This window comes from Molothrus ater, chromosome 15 (genome assembly GCF_012460135.2).
Source record: "Molothrus ater isolate BHLD 08-10-18 breed brown headed cowbird chromosome 15, BPBGC_Mater_1.1, whole genome shotgun sequence".
NCBI lineage: Eukaryota > Metazoa > Chordata > Aves > Passeriformes > Icteridae > Molothrus > Molothrus ater.
Window position 1 is genome coordinate 3,524,705 of NC_050492.2, and position 16,151 is coordinate 3,540,855.

General features: G+C 57.4%; 3 protein-coding genes across 5 annotated transcripts; 1 reads left to right on the plus strand and 2 right to left on the minus strand.

The window, feature by feature from the left end:
* Positions 1-859: 859 nt before the first annotated feature.
* On the minus strand, positions 860-4,877 carry CD14 (CD14 molecule). Its single transcript, XM_036391799.2, is given in 4 exon segments — positions 860-2,895; positions 2,897-3,135; positions 3,138-3,377; positions 4,835-4,877. Coding segments are annotated over 4 exon segments (1,386 nt in total). The 5' UTR covers positions 4,848-4,877; the 3' UTR covers positions 860-2,001.
* Positions 4,878-7,698: 2,821 nt separating this feature from the next.
* On the plus strand, positions 7,699-15,099 carry TMCO6 (transmembrane and coiled-coil domains 6). 2 transcript variants are annotated; one of them, XM_036391987.1, is made up of 12 exons: positions 7,699-7,777; positions 8,631-8,755; positions 8,977-9,086; positions 9,182-9,365; positions 10,344-10,448; positions 11,082-11,167; positions 11,699-11,815; positions 12,468-12,579; positions 12,667-12,832; positions 12,918-13,012; positions 13,785-13,952; positions 14,584-15,099. In XM_036391987.1, the coding sequence occupies exons 1-12, from the start codon at positions 7,699-7,701 to the stop codon at positions 14,740-14,742; spliced, it is 1,506 nt and encodes a 501-aa protein (XP_036247880.1). In that variant the 3' UTR covers positions 14,743-15,099. The 2 variants fall into 2 exon arrangements, with proteins under 2 accessions (XP_036247880.1, XP_054372469.1); XM_054516494.1 differs by lacking the exon at positions 8,977-9,086 and having other exon boundaries at positions 7,704-7,777.
* Positions 15,020-16,074, minus strand: NDUFA2 (NADH:ubiquinone oxidoreductase subunit A2). 2 transcript variants are annotated; one of them, XM_036391989.2, is made up of 3 exons: positions 15,939-16,074; positions 15,731-15,832; positions 15,020-15,216 (listed from the first exon to the last, which is right to left on the minus strand). In XM_036391989.2, the coding sequence occupies exons 1-3, from the start codon at positions 16,040-16,042 to the stop codon at positions 15,168-15,170; spliced, it is 255 nt and encodes an 84-aa protein (XP_036247882.1). In that variant the 5' UTR covers positions 16,043-16,074; the 3' UTR covers positions 15,020-15,167. The 2 variants fall into 2 exon arrangements, with proteins under 2 accessions (XP_036247882.1, XP_036247881.1); XM_036391988.1 differs by having other exon boundaries at positions 15,726-15,832.
* Positions 16,075-16,151: the final 77 nt, after the last annotated feature.

A 16,151-nucleotide genomic window follows, 5' to 3' on the forward strand; every position in this document is an offset into this window, starting at 1 on the left:
CAGCTGCTGCTCCCTGTTCCATGTCCAGCCAGGCCAGCACTCCCCAGGTGCAGGGACACTCTCTTGTACACCCTGGTTAACACCAGCAGAGCCTTCCCCAACACCCTGAGCCCCCAGGCCCCCTCCCACAGCCCAGGGCACTGCCCATCCTCCCTGGGGCTGCCCAGGGCTGCTGGCACAGCCCCACAGCCCCTCCACCCGGGCAGGGCACACCCCCAGTCCCTCCTGATCCACTCCTGCCCCCCTGCCCTGTTCTGCAGCTCCCCAGCTCCTGCCTTGGTGCTTCCCCCACCCCCAGGCAGCCCAGGCTGTGTTTGCCCTCAGGTCAGGTGTACCTGTGCCCAAACAGAGACAGGGAGGGACACAGGGAACACCCAGGCACAGAGTTGAACGCAGAGGCAGGACAGGCCCTGGGGGAGAGGAGCAGGGCTGGCCAGGTGAGCACTGGCCACCACCAGCCCCAGGACACAGAGTGACAGGACAGGGGGAATGGCTTCACACTGCCAGGGGACAGGGATGGATGGGATACTGGGAAGGAATTCCTCCCTGGGAGGGTGGACAGGGTGCCCAGAGCAGCTGTGGCTGCCCCTGGATCCCTGGCAGTGCCCAAGGCCAGGCTGGACAGGGCTTGGAGCAGCCTGGGATGGTGGAAGGTGTCCCTGCCATGGCAGGGGTGGAATGAGATGAGCTTTAAGGTTCCTTTCAACTGAAACTGCCCTGTGATTCTATGATTCTCCCCCATCCCCATTTTCCCAGCCTGTCCCTTCCTCACCCACCCCTTTCATTGAATATTCCCCAGTCCTGCATCCCAATAATCCATTTCCTCCTTACTATGAGAGATTCTCTGAATAACCCAGAACAAATTAAATTTTTTTTAATCACTTAAAAAGTTTCTGGTTGCACTTCCTCAAGGTCCCACTTGGACCCATCTGCCAGTGCCTCAGGTCGAGGTGTAAGAAGCTGCTCCAGCCCATTAGCATTTGTGTGCAGGGTGTTTAATTTAGTAATTTTCCTGTTTTTCATGGGTTTTTTGTTTTACCCTTAGGCACAAGAGCAGGCAAGCAGCATTCTGCCAAACCTGACATCCAGGGTGAGGAGAGGGAGGATCAGCCCAGGGCCCATGGAGGCTCCAAGGATGCCTGGACTGGAGGGGCTGAAAGGTGTGGGGGGCTCTGGGGGGGCACCAGCAGAGCCCAGCAAGGCTGGGGACATCTGAGTGCTGCCAGTGGGATCTGATGGAGCTGAGCTTGTCCAGGGCAGGTGACATGGCAGGGACAGCAGGGCTTGGGGAGCTGCACTTGGCCACAGGGACATCCCCAGTGGGAGATGGCACAGGGCTGGATGTGAGGGGTGCCCCAGGACCTGCTGGGCACAGGCATGTGCTAATCACACATCCTCTGAACAGGGACAGACACAGCTCTCTGAACATGGACAGACTCATTCTCTGAACAGAGACAGACACATTCTCTGAACAGAGACAGACACAGCTCTCTCAGGATTTTCCTGGGAAGCTGTGAGAAAGCTCTGAGAAAAGAATGAGAAACAATTCCTGCCTCCACTCGCTGCACCTGTTGTTGTGCACGTGTGGAATGTGTTATGGAGATTGTTTACCAAAGGGTGAATCCTTAATTGACCACTGGTGATTGGATTGATTGATTGATTGATTAGGTCAAAGCTATATCAGATTGTCTTCAAGGGCAATAGGTTTTTTCTTATTGGTGTAGTATAATACAGTAGAATAAAGTGATTTTGGAGTCATGGAGTCAATCATGGAGTCAATGCTCATTATTCCCCATTATTCAGGGGCTCTCTGCTATGATGGAGGAAAGCCCTGTGGACAGCCCTGCTCCCTGGGGAGCCCCTGTGGGCACAGCAAGAGCAGAACAGGGCACTGTGGGGTGCTCAGGAGCCCCTGTGGGCACAGCAAGAGCAGAACAGGGCACTGTGGGGTGCCCAGGAGCCCCTGTGGGGCAGCACTGCTGTGCAGGGTCCCGGTGCCCCTCAGGCTCTGTGGCAGGACCTGCTCCTGGCCACCCACACGGCCCCAGCCCCAGCCAGCAGGGCCAGGGCCACGCAGAGCGGGGCCGCCACGGCGGCAGGGTCACAGTGCAGCACGGACACGGGCACCTGTGCCACCTGCCAGCCCTGGTACTGCTCTGGGGAGTGGCACCTGTAGTCCCCAGGCCAGGCCTGGCCCAGGTGCCCCGTGGCTGCCAGCGCCTGCAGCCCCCCGGCCCCGGAGCAGGAGCAGCTGAAGGGGTTCCCAGCCACAGCCACGTCCTGCAGGCGCCCCAGGAGCTTCACCTCAGCCCTGGGCAGCTCTGAAATGGAGTTGTTGTCCAGGTGGAGGGTGTCCAGCATGGGGTAATTCCTGAGGGAGGGCACGGCCTGCAGCAGGTTTTGGTTCAGGAAGAGTTTCCTCAAGGAGCTGAGGGAGATGTCGACAGCGTGGAGGTGGTTGTGGCTCATGTCCAGCACCTGGAGGTGGGGAGGCAGCGGGGCTGGCACTTCATCCAAGCCAGTGTTGGACAGGTTGAAGTGCTGGAGGGATGGTGGCCACTGGCAGGAGGAGGATGGGTCTGCCCTGAGCTCGTTGTGGCTGAGATCCAGGTGCTGGAGCTGTGGCAGCAGCCCCACGCCCTCACACACACCATGGTAGGAGCTGAGGTTGTTGTGGTGCAGACTCAGCTGCTGGAGCTGAGGGAAAGCTCCCTGGCAGAAGGCAGGGGCCAGGCTCCCATCCCCGAGGCTGTTGTGTGCCAGGTCCAGGGAGTGCAGGGCTCTGAGCAGCCTCCCGATGGCACAGGGCAGGCCGGTGACACGGGAGCCGGTGACAGCCAGCTCCTGCAGGGTCCCCAGCCACCTGCCCAGGCTGGAGAAGGCCGGCTCATGGCCCTGTCAGAGGAGCAGAGGTCACGTTGTGGAAGCTCAGGGACAGGATGGGCAAGTCCTGCCCGTCCATGTCACTCCAGTCACCCGTGCCCTGGAAAATGCAGCTGTCAAAGGCCAGCTCCTGCACGTGGGTGTAGGAGAAGAATCTCAGCACACGGGCCAGGAGCACCTCAGGCACCAGGACATTCCCAATAATGATTTTCTGGATGATAAGGGAGCCCAGAGTGTCAATGATGGAGTCTCCAGGTCTCCAATGGGGAAGGCTGTGTATTTCTCCAGATCTCCACCCCAAAACTCCACCACAGTCGCTGGCAGGCACTGGATGATGCTCCCAGCCGTCTCCTCAGACAGGTTGTAGCACACACAGAACTCCTGGGTGCGGTTGAAGAAACATCTGTTCCTCCTGCCCTGTGCAGCCACCTGCACCCCCAGCCCCAGCAGCAGGAGCAGCAGCACAGCCACACTCATGGTGAGCAACCTAAAAACTGGAGGAGAAACAGTGAGGGGAGCACTCTGACCCATGTTGGGAAGGATGAAAGTTTGACAAGAAAGTCTCACAGATACGTGTGCTTAGCAGAAAGATTTTTAAATGCAGAATCTGATGAAGGAATAGAGATGGAAGCAAGTTTTGATATAGAAGAAAGGAATTGTTGAGCCAGTCTTACTGGATAACCAAGGAGGCAAAGGGTGTGTTAGTTAGAAGGGGTTTTTATGGCTTAGAGCAAAAGATAAACTCACCTCAAACAAGAAGATGTTTTTACCAAGCAGAAAAATAGCACAGGCAAACAAGTCAGCAAATGTTGCAAGTAGAAAAAAGGTCTCAGAACTTTCCACTGCAAGAAAACTGAGAAACAACTTCTAGCTTCAACTGTAATGTACTGACTTTTAGTGATTGGAGAATAGTAACATGAATATGGCAATTATAGTAGTTATGATAAGCTACAGGTAAAAGTTAAGGTATAGATTGGTTCTACTGTATTGAGATGCTAAGCAGAAAAGTATATAATGTAATGTAACAAAAGAAAAGTCTATAATGCATTGTAACCAAAACCAAAGGGCCTCCAGGCCTGCCTGCAGCTGGAGCTGACCGCTGTAGGCACAGGCTCTGTCACCCACAACCCTGGACTGCTGGAACATCTTGAATAGAATAAACTGCATTTTGAAGAGCCACCTGGAGTCCCACATACCTCATTTCAGCTCTTACAGACCCAGGCTGGAGGGGTGGCTGGGGCAGGCTGAGCCCTGCAGAGCCACCCCTCGGGGACAGGGCACTGCCCTCGTCCCTCCTGCACCCGCCTGGCCGCTGAGCCACGGCTGGGACAGCGCTCGGGCAGCAGCCAAACACCCAGGAATGTACCGGTGCCACCTGTGCCACCTGTGCCATCCTGTGCCACCTGTGCCACCCTGCCCGCCCCGGGAGCCTCCCGAGGCTCTGCCTGCCCTGCCTTGCTGCAGGCTCCCACTCCAGAACGAGCAGGAAACGCCTGCAGGAACTAGAAATGCGAAGTTACAGACAATTAAGCCAGATGTATCAGTGTGACCAGAGAGAGCCCCAGCTCTGTTTGTTCCTCTGTAATCTGGGGCAGGAAATTGCAACAGACGGCTTCATGTTTTCTCCTTCCTCACCCAGCGATTTGATTCATCCCCAGCCCCCAGAGGGGTGCTAGAAAATGACCCCTGAAGGTGTGAACACATTCCTGCCAGCACCAGGCGCTGGTCAGCCGACACAGTCTGATCTCTGATTGCCAGATCTTGCAAAAGAAGCAGCAAGCAAAGATTAAAGGCTCCTGAACATGTGCTGACTCAGCTCAAAGGGGGGTTTGGGGGGTCCCCAGCCCAGCCTCCTGCTCCGAGCAGTTCTGTCGCTGGCACCACCAGCCCGGACCAGGCACAGCTTTCCTTGGCCCCATCCCAGAGCCCCCCAGGCCGGAGCTGTCCCTACCTGTCCGTGCCATCCCGGGGCCGCACCGCCGGGCCCCGCCGCTGTGCCCGCACCTGCAGCGAGCGCCCCTCGGGCTGGGTTTGTGTGTCCGTGTGTCTGTGCGGTGACTCACGGCCAGCTCACACCCCAGCGCTTCCTTGCTCCGCTCCTTCCTCCAGCCGCTGCCAAACCCCGCGCGGAGCTGCCAAAGGCTCCGAGCGCCCGGCTCGGCTCAGCTCGGCTCAGCTCAGCCCCGTCCGGCACCGCTGCTGCTGCCCGGCCCCGCCGGGGGAGCCCTCGCTGCTCCAGCTGTGTGCTCCAGCTGTGTGCTCCAGCTGTGTGCTCCAGCTGTGTGCCGCTGCCCGGGCCGGGGCTGGCAGACCCTTCGAGCCCCGCTCCCGGGCACAGCCCTCGCTCCCGCAGGGGCCTCTGGCAGGACAGAGCCACCCGAGGCGCTTCTGCTTGGCTTCCCTGCGGCCGGAGCGCCAGCGCCGCTGGCTTTCCTAGGAAGGGGGAGGGAACAGAGCGTGGCCAAGGTTCCCCAGATGCATCTTCGGGACCGGCCCTTCCAGATGCTCTGGTGTTGCTGTGCCTCAGTGTGACCTGGGGTCCCAGGACGAGGGAAGAGATGAGAATCTTGACTCCATGTTTCAGAAGACTGATTTATTATTTTATGATAGTTATTATATTAAAAGAAAATGATATATTAAAACTACACTAAAGAATAGAAGAAAGGATTTCATCAGAAGTGCTCTGGTCTGGCTGACAAGGTGGTGATCAAAGCTTGGACTTGATGATCTTGGAGATCTTTTCCAGCCTAAAAGGTTCTGTGATTCTATGATCTGTCAGGATTTTTTTCTTTCCCAGAGATTTCTCTGCCTATGTTGGATTCAGAAAGGGCTTCAGAAAAGTAATGAAATGTTGGAATTTCAGGCTCTCTCTTGCTCCAAGGTCAGGGTGAATAAAACTCAGAAGATGTTGTTTTTAAAGTCTCACTCTGAAGTTTATTGTCTATTACAAACTCATGAGATGGGAGCTCTCTCTACAAGTTGAGAAAGTGAGCTACAATGGTGTCTGTTCAAGGCTATTTAAGTCCCAATTACCCAATAAACAGCTGACATCTATATTAGTTATGCTTTTAGCCCAGTTATGATCACCCAAAACCCACAATGAGGACGTCCTTCATCCAATTAGAGAAAACCACCCAGATTCATGAAGAAGGAAGGAGGTTCAAAAGAGACAACTAACCCACACCCAAAATTCTCCATCTTGGCTCCCATACATCACCATATACGAAAACCCCAAATCTAAGTGTTTTCACCCTGTAAGATCACACTTCTAACCAACTACACACCCGTAATCCCAGTGCTATTAATCAATTTTGGAAGCCTTCTCCACAGCCCCAGGTGAAATGCAGAGTTCTCTTATGGGTCTGTGCCTTTCAGCACAGAAAGTTTAAAATCCTCAGCACCCAGGGTTCCAACAATGAAACTGCAGGGCTGGACAACGCAACTCCCAGTTTGCTGTGGGTAATGTGGCACTGCAGCTGGGCTGGGTCCCTTGATCTCTGGGACTCTTGTGCAGAGCTGCTCAGCAATTCCATGATTCCTCTCCTGCATCCTTGGGTTACATGGAATTCCTCAGCACAAGAAGGACATGGAGCTGCTGCAGCAAGTCCAGGGAGAGCACAGAAATGCTCCAAGGGCTGGGCACAGCATCTGCTGTGTAGACAGGCTGGGAGATGGGGCTCTTCACCTGGAGGAGCTTCAGGGGAGACCTCAGAGCCCCTGCCAGGGCCTAAAGGGGCTCCAGGAGAGGGATTTGGGATAAGAGCCTGGAGTGACAGGACACAGGGAATGGCTCCCACCGCCAGAGGGCAGGGATGGATGGGATATTGGGAAGGAATTCCTTCCTGTGAAGGTGGGGAGCCCCTGGCTCAGGGTGCCCAGAGCAGCTGTGGCTGTCCCTGAATCGTCCAAGGCCAGGCTGGACAGGACTTAGAGCAAGCTGGGACTGTGGAAGTTGTCCCTGCCTGTAGCCATGATATTTTCTGAAAAATTCTTTCCTTAGGATTTTTCCTCCTGAGAAGCTGAGAGGCCTCAGGAACAAAATGTAACCAATGGTTATCTGCTGCTGTGGAATGCAACAGGTGCATCTGGGATTGGGCTCATGTGGTTGTTTCTCATTAATGGCCAATCACAGTCAGCTGGCTCAGACTCTCTGTCCAAGACACAAGCCTTTGTTATCATTCCTTCTTTTTCTATTCTTAGCCAGCCTTTCTTCTATTCTTTTAGTATAGTTTTAATGTAATATATATCATAAAATAATAAATCAAGCCTTCTGAAACACGGAGCCAGATCCTCATCTCCTCCCTCATCCTCAGACCCCTGTGAACACTGTCACACCTGCCCATGGTGGAGGGGTTGGAACTGGATGATCTTTAAGGTCTCTTGCTACCCAAAAGGGCCTGGAATTCCATGAAACTGCTGCTGAGTGATGATGGAAAAGTCCCAGCCGCTCTCTGAGCTCCCCTCCCGGCCCCTTCAGACGAGCCCCCAGCTCTGCCCGGGGCTGGCACCTTCAATTTCTGCCCTCCAGCCGCAAATTCCCGAAAACCTCGCTGGGGAACTGCCCTGGCCCTCGGTCCCTGGGCAGGGACCCGCCTTGTTCCGCATTTCTGGTGAACCTTTGGGGGCTTTTTTTGTCCTCAGAACAACCAGCACCCGTCCCGTCCCTGCGGGGCACAGCCGCCCATGCCCGGAGCGGGCTGGCCGCTCCACTAGCGAAGGAGGGCCGGGAGCTTGTTTTCCCCGCCCCGAGACCGCCCCAGGACGGCCTTTTCCTCCTCCTCTTCCTCCTCCCGCTGCTCCTCCTCCCGCTCCGCCATGTGGGGCCGGCGGCGGGCCCGGCGCGGCGGGCACAGCGCGGAGGAGCTGCGGGTGCGGCGGCGGGAGCGAGAGGCAGGTCCGGCCGGGCACTGCGGGCACTGCCGGGGGTGTGCGGGGTCCCCCGGCAGTGGGAGGGACCCCCAGCTCAGCCCTTGCCCTCCCCATCCCCGCCCCGCGGGATGCGCGGGGTGAGCGGCGCCGCTGCCCGCCCAGGGAAGCGTTTTACAGCTTCAGGCTTTAACCCTTGGGGTTTCTGCCACGAATTCCCCGTTTCTGCCACGAATTTCCCCGTTTCTCCCACATCCCCCCACTGTTTGGGTTTTCCAAGGCCTCAGCCTGGAGCAAAGGAGGCTCAGGGGGGACCTTGTGGCTCTGCAGAACTCCTGACAGGAGGGGACAGGAGGGGAGGTCGGTCCTGCTCCCAGGGAACAGGGACAGGAGGAGAGGAACGGCCTCAGGCTGGGCTGGGGAGGTTCAGGTTGGATATTAAGGAAAATTTCTTCATCAGAAGGGTGGTCAGGCATTGGAACAGGTGGAGTCGCCGTTCCTGGAGGTGTTTTCCAAAAACAAGTAGATGGGGCAGTTAGGGCATGGCTTAGTGGCCATGGTGGTGTTCAGCTGAAGGCTGGAGTTGATGATCCTGCCCGTCTTTTCCAACTTTAATGATTTTCTGATCCTGTGTGAAATCCAGCCTCAGGTCCCTCCAGCTGGCCCCGTGTTCCTGCCCCTTATCCCAGAGGTGCCTTCACACTTTGTGTGCCTGACCCTCAGCCCAGCTCCAAGTGCAGCCCTGCCCATGCATCCCTTCCAGGCTTGCACAGGGAGGAATGGGCGGCTCCTCCCGGGATTAAGGGAGGAGTGATGCCCCTGGGGGGCTGGGAGGAGTGTCCTGCCCGGGCAGGTGTGACTGGGGCCCTGGTGCCCTGCAGCTCTCCGCAGGGCCCGGCGGCAGGAGCAGCTGGTCAGCAAGCGGCTCCTGCGGGAGGACAGCGCCGCCCAGGAGGGGACACAGGATGGAGCAGATGTCGTGCCAGACCCGCTCTCAGAGGATGAGGTGAAGAACCTGACTTTCTCACATGCTCTTCCCCAGACTCAGCATGTGAAGGAGGCTAGGCAGGGCTGGGTTTGGGAATGGTTCTGGTTCACTGCCAGGCACAGTTAAGGCTCCTTGTGCCCATCTTTATGCCCTGGGCTCCTTTGCCTCAAGGATTTACGGGGTGCAGTCTTAATGCTGGCAGTGCTGGAAGCTCAGCCACCTCTGAATTCCCTGGGCAGGTTCTGGAGCTGCTCAGGGGTGTGCAGAGGGGTTCGGAGGACAGGAGGCGATGGCTCAGCCGCCTCCGCTGGGCTCTGCAGAATGAGGACACTCAGCAGAAGTTTGTCAGGTCAGCCAGGCCTGCTGTGCTACAGGGTCCTGGGCCCCGTGTCCCTGTGCTTGGGTGGCTGAGCTGGGAGGTGACAGCAGCCTTTGTGTCCCCAGGTTGGACGGCAGCATCCGGACGCTCACGGGGCTCTTCACCAGCAGCCTGGCTGAGCTGCAGCTGGAGGCTGCGCGCTGTCTGCACGAGCTGTCCCACTCCAGTGTCCCTGCTGTGGCCGAGGCGTGCCTGCCTGTCACCTCCTACCTGCTCACCTACCTGTCGGGACACAGCCTGGAGCTCACGGTGAGGTCCATGGGAGATCCATTCCCACCTGGGAATCCTTTGGGGTGCTTGGTGTTGGTCTCTGCTGGTCACACGTGACTCATGTGGGAGCTGCTCAGGAGGGGCCCTCTGGAAGCAAAAATCTTTTGGCATCACAGCCTCACCCTCAGAGCAGGACTGTTCCCAGTGCCCAGGTGTTACAACCTGCCCTGAGCTGGGGTAGTTGTTGTTGTTCTTGTTTATCACAGATCCCTTGGGTTGGATTAGAGTGGAACCACACTGAGTGACCCATGTTTATGTACATATATGTGTATGTATATACATATATGTGTATATGTGTGTATATATATACATATATATGCATATATGTATATATATCTATATATGTGTATGTATATATCTATATTTATCTATATCTATGGTAGGTTTATTCTAGAACAATTTGCAATAGAAAGGAGGTATGTAACCATTTTGGTTGTTATCTGTAGAAATGACACAATATAGAAGTACAAAGATATCACTTAAGAAAATATATAAGGAAAAGAAAGAAAGGATAAGAGTAGATAGAGTGCCTGTGGTTCCACTCTGTGCAGCTTGATCTGGGAAGGAGCAAACAGCTGCAGTAGCTGTGGGTTGGCCAGGTGTTTTCCAGCTGCTCCATGGGGAAGCAGACAGGCTCAGAGCTCAGGAGGGAGGTGGGCAGTGACCCCACTGCTGATCCCATTTGAGTGCAGCACAAAGGCAGGCTCCAGGAGAGCCGGGGAAATGTCATCCTGAAAAACCTCCACAGTGGGAGTGATCAGATCCCAGCTTCAGCCAGACAGAAGAAGAATGAACTGGAGGTGATGGAGCTGGGAAGGGGGTGGCTGGAGAGTGCAGCAGCATCCATCTGTGTTTGGCCCTGCAAGGGCAGCTCCTGCCCTGCTCAGGCCAGTGTGTGGGGCCTGGGGCTCTGCTGCCTGCCCAGGGGTCACCTCCTGCTCTGCTGTGTCCTTGCAGGAGCTGTGTTTGTACACACTGGGGAACCTCGTAGTAGAAAGTGAGGCTGTGAGGAAGCAGCTGCTGCCTCAGGGCATTATTCCAGTGCTGGCATCCTGCATCCAGGTGGGTGAAACAGCTCAGCCACGTTTCTGCTGTGCCCTGGAGAGACTTTTCTGGCTGACAGCCCTGAGTTACCAGCCCTCCTTCCAGCTCTGGGGAAACTGCAGGGAGCTGTTCCCACCAGCCTGAGGGTCACTTGTGGGCTCCCTGTGCTCATTCTCAGGGCTCAGCTCAGCACCTTGGGCTCTTCTCCAGCTGAATCCCCTCATCCAGTGGCTGCCTGGTACAGTCTGTAGCACGGGGAGCCCTGTCCCCTCTGCCTGGCCTGGGTCCAGCAGGGCTGTGGTTTGCAGGTCCAGATGCTCAAACCAGGACTTAAGCTGCATTTGGGCTAAGCCCAGTGAATGTGGGGAGGGGAACAGCTCAGCTCTGGTGTGGCCACAGGTTCCTGTGTCCCTCCTGGTCCTCTGTGTGCCCTCTCTTCTCCAAGCACAGCAGGGCTGTGCCACTCAGCTGGGTTTGGCTGGCACCCTGGGGCCCTGGCTCTGCCAGAGTGGGGGGATCAGCTCTGCCAGGAGGGATCGGCTCTGCCAGAGGGGGGGGGGATCAGCTCTGCCAGAGGGGGGGGGGATCAGCTCTGCCAGAGGGGGGGATCAGCTCTGCCAGGAGGGATCAGCTCTGTTCTCTTTGTTGCAGTCCCCTCACGAGGCAGTGCTGGAAGGTGTGGGCTATGTCCTCTCACAGCTCCTCCAAGCCAAGGAAGCACCCACAGACATCATCCCGTGAGTCTGAGCCTCTGCACCCTGCACCAGGACAGGCCCTGGGGCCTCCAGTGGTATTTGTGTGCTGGGGACACGAGGCCTTCCCCACCCCAGTGACAGTCATAGTTCAGGGCACAATCCTGCCAGAACTGTGCAAGTTTTGATGCAGATCAGGGAGCAGGGCTTGGCTCCTTTCCCTCAGCCTCATCTGAGCAGACAGCTCTGGTATTTCAGTAAAGGCCAGCATGGAGCAGGGAAGGCTTGCAGGGAATTCTGGCTCTGTTCCTCTTGCAAAGGAAAAGATCAACTTGACAGCCCCCAGTGCCAAAAATGTGACCCCAATCAGAGTGTCCTGAGTGTCCCCAGCCCTGCCATGGACAGGGAGGGCCCAAGGCCACAGCCCTTGGCTCAGAGTCCCTTCCAGGTGTGTGCTTTGATCCTGTGGCCCCCAGGATGGCTACAGCAGCTCCCTGCTCAGGGTTTGTGTCTCCCTGTTGGTGTCCTGCCTGTGCTCCAGCCTGTGCCTCCATTAACTCTGCTCTCTGTCCCCAGGCTGGTCCTGGACTCTGCTCTCCCCCAGCACATGCTCCAGCTGGTCTGCTCTGGCCTCAAGGCTGCCACGGGAGCAGCTGTGGAGTTTGCCTGGTGTCTCCACTACATCATTTGTAGGTAAATGCAGTTTTCTCCTCATTTTGAGTTCCCTGGGGGCAGGCAAACCGAGGCATGAAGGCTCATGGTCCTGTGAGGGGATCTGGACTGCCTCCCCTTTTCCCTTGGGAAAGAATTCCCCAGCCAGCCTGGGTGTCCCAGCTCTCCTGTCTGAGCTGTTTGCAGGATCACTGAGCTCTTTTACAGGGTGGTAAAGGGGGATGAACCTGAGGAGGCTGTGTCTAGTCCTCTGAAATGCCCCCAGATTGCTTTCCCATGCCTGGAGTTGTCCCCCACCCTTCCCAAGGCAAGCTCCCTGAATCCTCACACTGTGGGGCTGGCCCAGGGCCACCCATCTGGGCTGTGCCAGCAATCCCTGCCTGCCACTGGAGCCAGGGAATGAGTAGGGAATGATGCTCAAGGGTCAGGGCTGTTCCCAGACCCACACAGATAATTCCAGTGAATCTGTTTTTTATGGGCTTTTAAATTTTCTCATAAACTCAGGAAAAAACCTGCTATTCCAATGTGCAATAAGTCACTGTTCCAACATGAAATAAGCCCTGTGGTGGTTCAGGAGAGCACTCTGAATTCCCAGGCCCTGCTGTTTGGTGAGGGGATGTGGCAGTCTCCCCTCTCCAAGCTCCAAGGCACTGCACTGTCCCTCCCTGTGCAGGCACAAGGACAATGAGCTGTTGCTGGCCCTGGGGGCCGTGCCTGCGCTCACCTCGCTCCTGCTCGACCTGGCTGCCCAAATCCCCCAGGAGGCTCCCGAGGGCCTGGAGCTGGTGAGAGGTGGGCAGGGGGCTGGCTGTTCTCAGCCTGGCTGTGGGGACACTGCTCAGCTAAAGCCCTGCTGTGTCCCTGTGTCACAGCTGGTGTGCCCCGTGCTGCGGTGTCTCAGTAACCTGCTGGCACAGACAGACTGCCAGGGCCTGGACAGACGGCTGCTCATCGCCCTGTTCCTCATCCTGCAGTGCTTCCTGCAGCAGCACCCCTTCCTCATCCACGAGTGCCTGTGGCTGCTCAACAACCTCACAGGTCAGTGTCCCACAGCTGCTGGCACAGCTGGGCACTGCTGGCACCGCCCTGGTTTTGTTCACCTGTTCCTTCTGTGCCCACCCAGCGGATGATCCCTCCTGCTGCTCCGCACTTCTGTCCCTGGACCTGCTGCCAGCCCTGCTGCAGCTCCTGACGTGTTCCCAGATGGGCACAGTGCTGGTAAACCTTGCCCCAGGCATTGGCAATGCTGGGGGAGCGCTGGAGTGTCAGGAACATGAATCCCACCCTGCCAGTGCTGGAGCTGGGGGGTGGATGGGGCAGCAGTGACAGCTTGGCAGGAGGTCTCCACCTCCCCTGGAGCCACTCCAGCTGGGTGTGCCCTTGGCAGAGCCTTGTCCCAGCATAAGGGTGGTCCCAAGGGAGGTGTTAGCTTGGGGCCACCTCAGAGCAGGTCTGGGAAGGCTCCTGCCTTTGCTTTGGAAGGCCCCAAAGCTTTAGGAGATTGGGGACTCTGGCAGGAGTGGGTGGCGAGGCTGGGTCTGCCTGGCATGGGGATGAACAGTGCCTTGGGGTGGGTGTGGAGAAGGCTTCCCAAATCCAGTGGTTTGGTGGGCACTTGGCTGTGGGCAAGCACCTGGCAGGACAAGAAAGAAAGGTGGAGAGGGACTTCAGGCAAGGGCATGAGTGACAAAACTAGGAATGGTTTCACCCTGAGAGGGCAGGGTTAGATGGGACATTGGAAGAACTCTTTGCTGTTAGAGTGGTGAGGCCCTGGCACAGGTTGCCCAGAGAAGGGATGGGGCTTGGAGCAGCCTGGGATGGTGGAAGGTGTTCCTGGCCATGGCAGGGGTTGGGCTGGGTGAGCTTTAAGGTCCCTTCTAACCCAAACCACTGCACACCTCCATGGCATGGAGAGTGGTTGGGAGCCCTCCCAAGCCTGTCAGGAATGTGCCCATGGAGCATTCACTGCTCCCTCCTGTCCCTCCCACAGGTCCTGACTGTGCTGTGCAACGTGGCAGAGAAGGGACAGTTCCAGTGCCAGCAGCTGCTCCAGCAGCCCCTCCTGGCCCAGCTCCTGCCCCTGCTCACACTGCCTGACCCTGAGGCCGTGGGGCAGTGCCTGGAGCTGCTGCACCTCCTCTTCCTGCACTGCCCAGAGGTGAGAGCTCAGGGGGCAGGATTGTAGAGGGGATGGGAAATGATTACTCTGGGGGTTGTTGTTGTTGTGGAGGGGGATTATTGTCATAATCTGAGTCACAGTGCCCTCAGTGACTGCCACACTGCCCTCCACCCCCCAGTAGCCAGGCCCCTGCCCAAAGGGACACTGTTATGCACAGGGTGGGTGGAAGCCCTTCTTGTGTCTGCAGAGTTCCTTTCTTATTGGCAAGGACTGCTGTTGGGGCAGGTTGTTTCTACCCCAAGTTTTCTTTTGCTCCTGCTGAGGTTGCTCCACTTGCTGCAGCTCACAGGAATGAATTCTCTGTGAGGTGGGCAGGCCCTGGCTCAGGGTGCCCAGAGCAGCTGGATGCCCATCCCACGATGTCCAAGGCCAGGCTGGATGAGGTCTGGAGCACTTGGTGGAAGGTGTCCCTGCCCATAGCAGGGGGTGGGAATGAGAGGGGCTTTTAAAGTCCTTCCCAGCCAACCACCAGCATGGTGGGGTTTACCTGGATTGGGAATGCAGCTCTGGGAGGGCTCTGGGGAATTCCTTCAGCCCTGGGATGTGGTGGCTTGGGCAGAGGTGATCAGCTGCAGCACCCAGCCAGCTCTCACCCTCTCCTCTCACACAGGCTGCTGCTGAGTTCACCAGGCAAGGTGGGCACCAGGCCCTGGAGCAGCACCAGAGCACTCCAGAGCTGCAGGAGCGGGCACAGGCACTGCTGGACATGGTCAGGCAGCCCCCAGGAGCCCTCAGTGCCTGCCAGGCCACACTGGCTGCCTCCTCCTAGGCCTCACCCTCTCTCTTACCTCCTCTGAAGTGCCAGGGGAGGAATAAACTGCTCACCCCAGTGCCCAGCTTCCCAAGGGATGTTCAGGGTTCTGATGTGCCCAGTGCTGGCTGCATGGGGGGCTGGTTCTTGTCACCACCCAGTAAGCACCAGCCTGGTGTCCCCCAGAGCCTGGAGCAGGGGCGGAGCTGAGCTGCAGCCCAGGCAGATTCTCCTGTGCCAGGGAGGGCTGAAGGGCTGCATCAGCCATTCCTTGGGCTCTCAGCCACCACCAAGCTCAAGGTAAGCACATTGTGTTTATGAATTGATAAATTAAAGATACATCTTTGACATTAAAGATAATCAGTCGAGTCTCCAGCAGGTGTGTACTTCCTGTCTGTTGTCATGCATGGCCTTTCACGACGCTCTCCAGGGCCTTCCCCACTTCATCCACACTCAGGTTGCTCAGTGGGATGCTCTTCTCCTTCCCAAACTCTGTGGGAAAACAGGCAGACTGAGAGGGGGCAGGTGTGTGCATCCTTTCCTGCTGCAAGGCACTGATGTCACAGCCCAGGCTCCCATCACCACATCCCAGTGTTCTTCCACATGCCCAAGTTATCATTTCCACCTTCTTATTCTCCTCTGTTCTCTTGGAAAGAACTCAAGGCAGCTCAACACCTTTCCCAGTCTCCTTTTGTTAGCTCTGCCTGGGCAGACACACATCCAAGAGCAACCCTGTGGCCTTCAGCCTCGTCCCAGCAAGGTGCTCTCCTCAGGAAAGCAGCCTAAAAACTCTTCCTACAGCTGCCCCAACCTGGGCTAACCCCGGACTCCATTTCCCTGCCAGTCCCACCCAGACACATGAGACTCCCCTGGTCTGTGTGCTCACACTGGGAAACCTGTGCTTAACGAGTCATAAATACTGACGGTCCCTGAGGTCCCTTCCAGCCCCAACCATGCCCTGATAATCCGGTGGTGTTTCCCGGCGGGCACCCCCTACTCACCGTACCGAGCCCAGAGCTTGGGCTGGATACCGGAGCACTCGCGGATCAGGATGGGGAAGTCGGGATTTGCCTTCTTCAGGGTCACGTAGTGCTGCTCGATGAATTCCCTGCGGAGGGAAGGAGGAGCGGCGGGTCTCTCTGGCTCAGCCCGGGGGTGTCTCGCTCCCCTGGAGGAGCGCCCCCGGCCCCGGCCCGGCCCATCCCCGCGCTGACCTGACGCCGCGGCTGCTGGGGGAGCGCTGGCACAGGTGGATGCGGAGCTCCCTCAGCCCCAGGCCCAGCCTGCCCCCGATGCTCTTCACAGCGGCCGCCGCCATCTTCCCTGCCCGGACAACAGCGGGGGCGGGATCGCGGCGCCTCCGCCAATCGCAGTGCCCGCTGCGGCACGTCCACCAATGGGAGCGCTCGCTGTGATCACACCCGCCA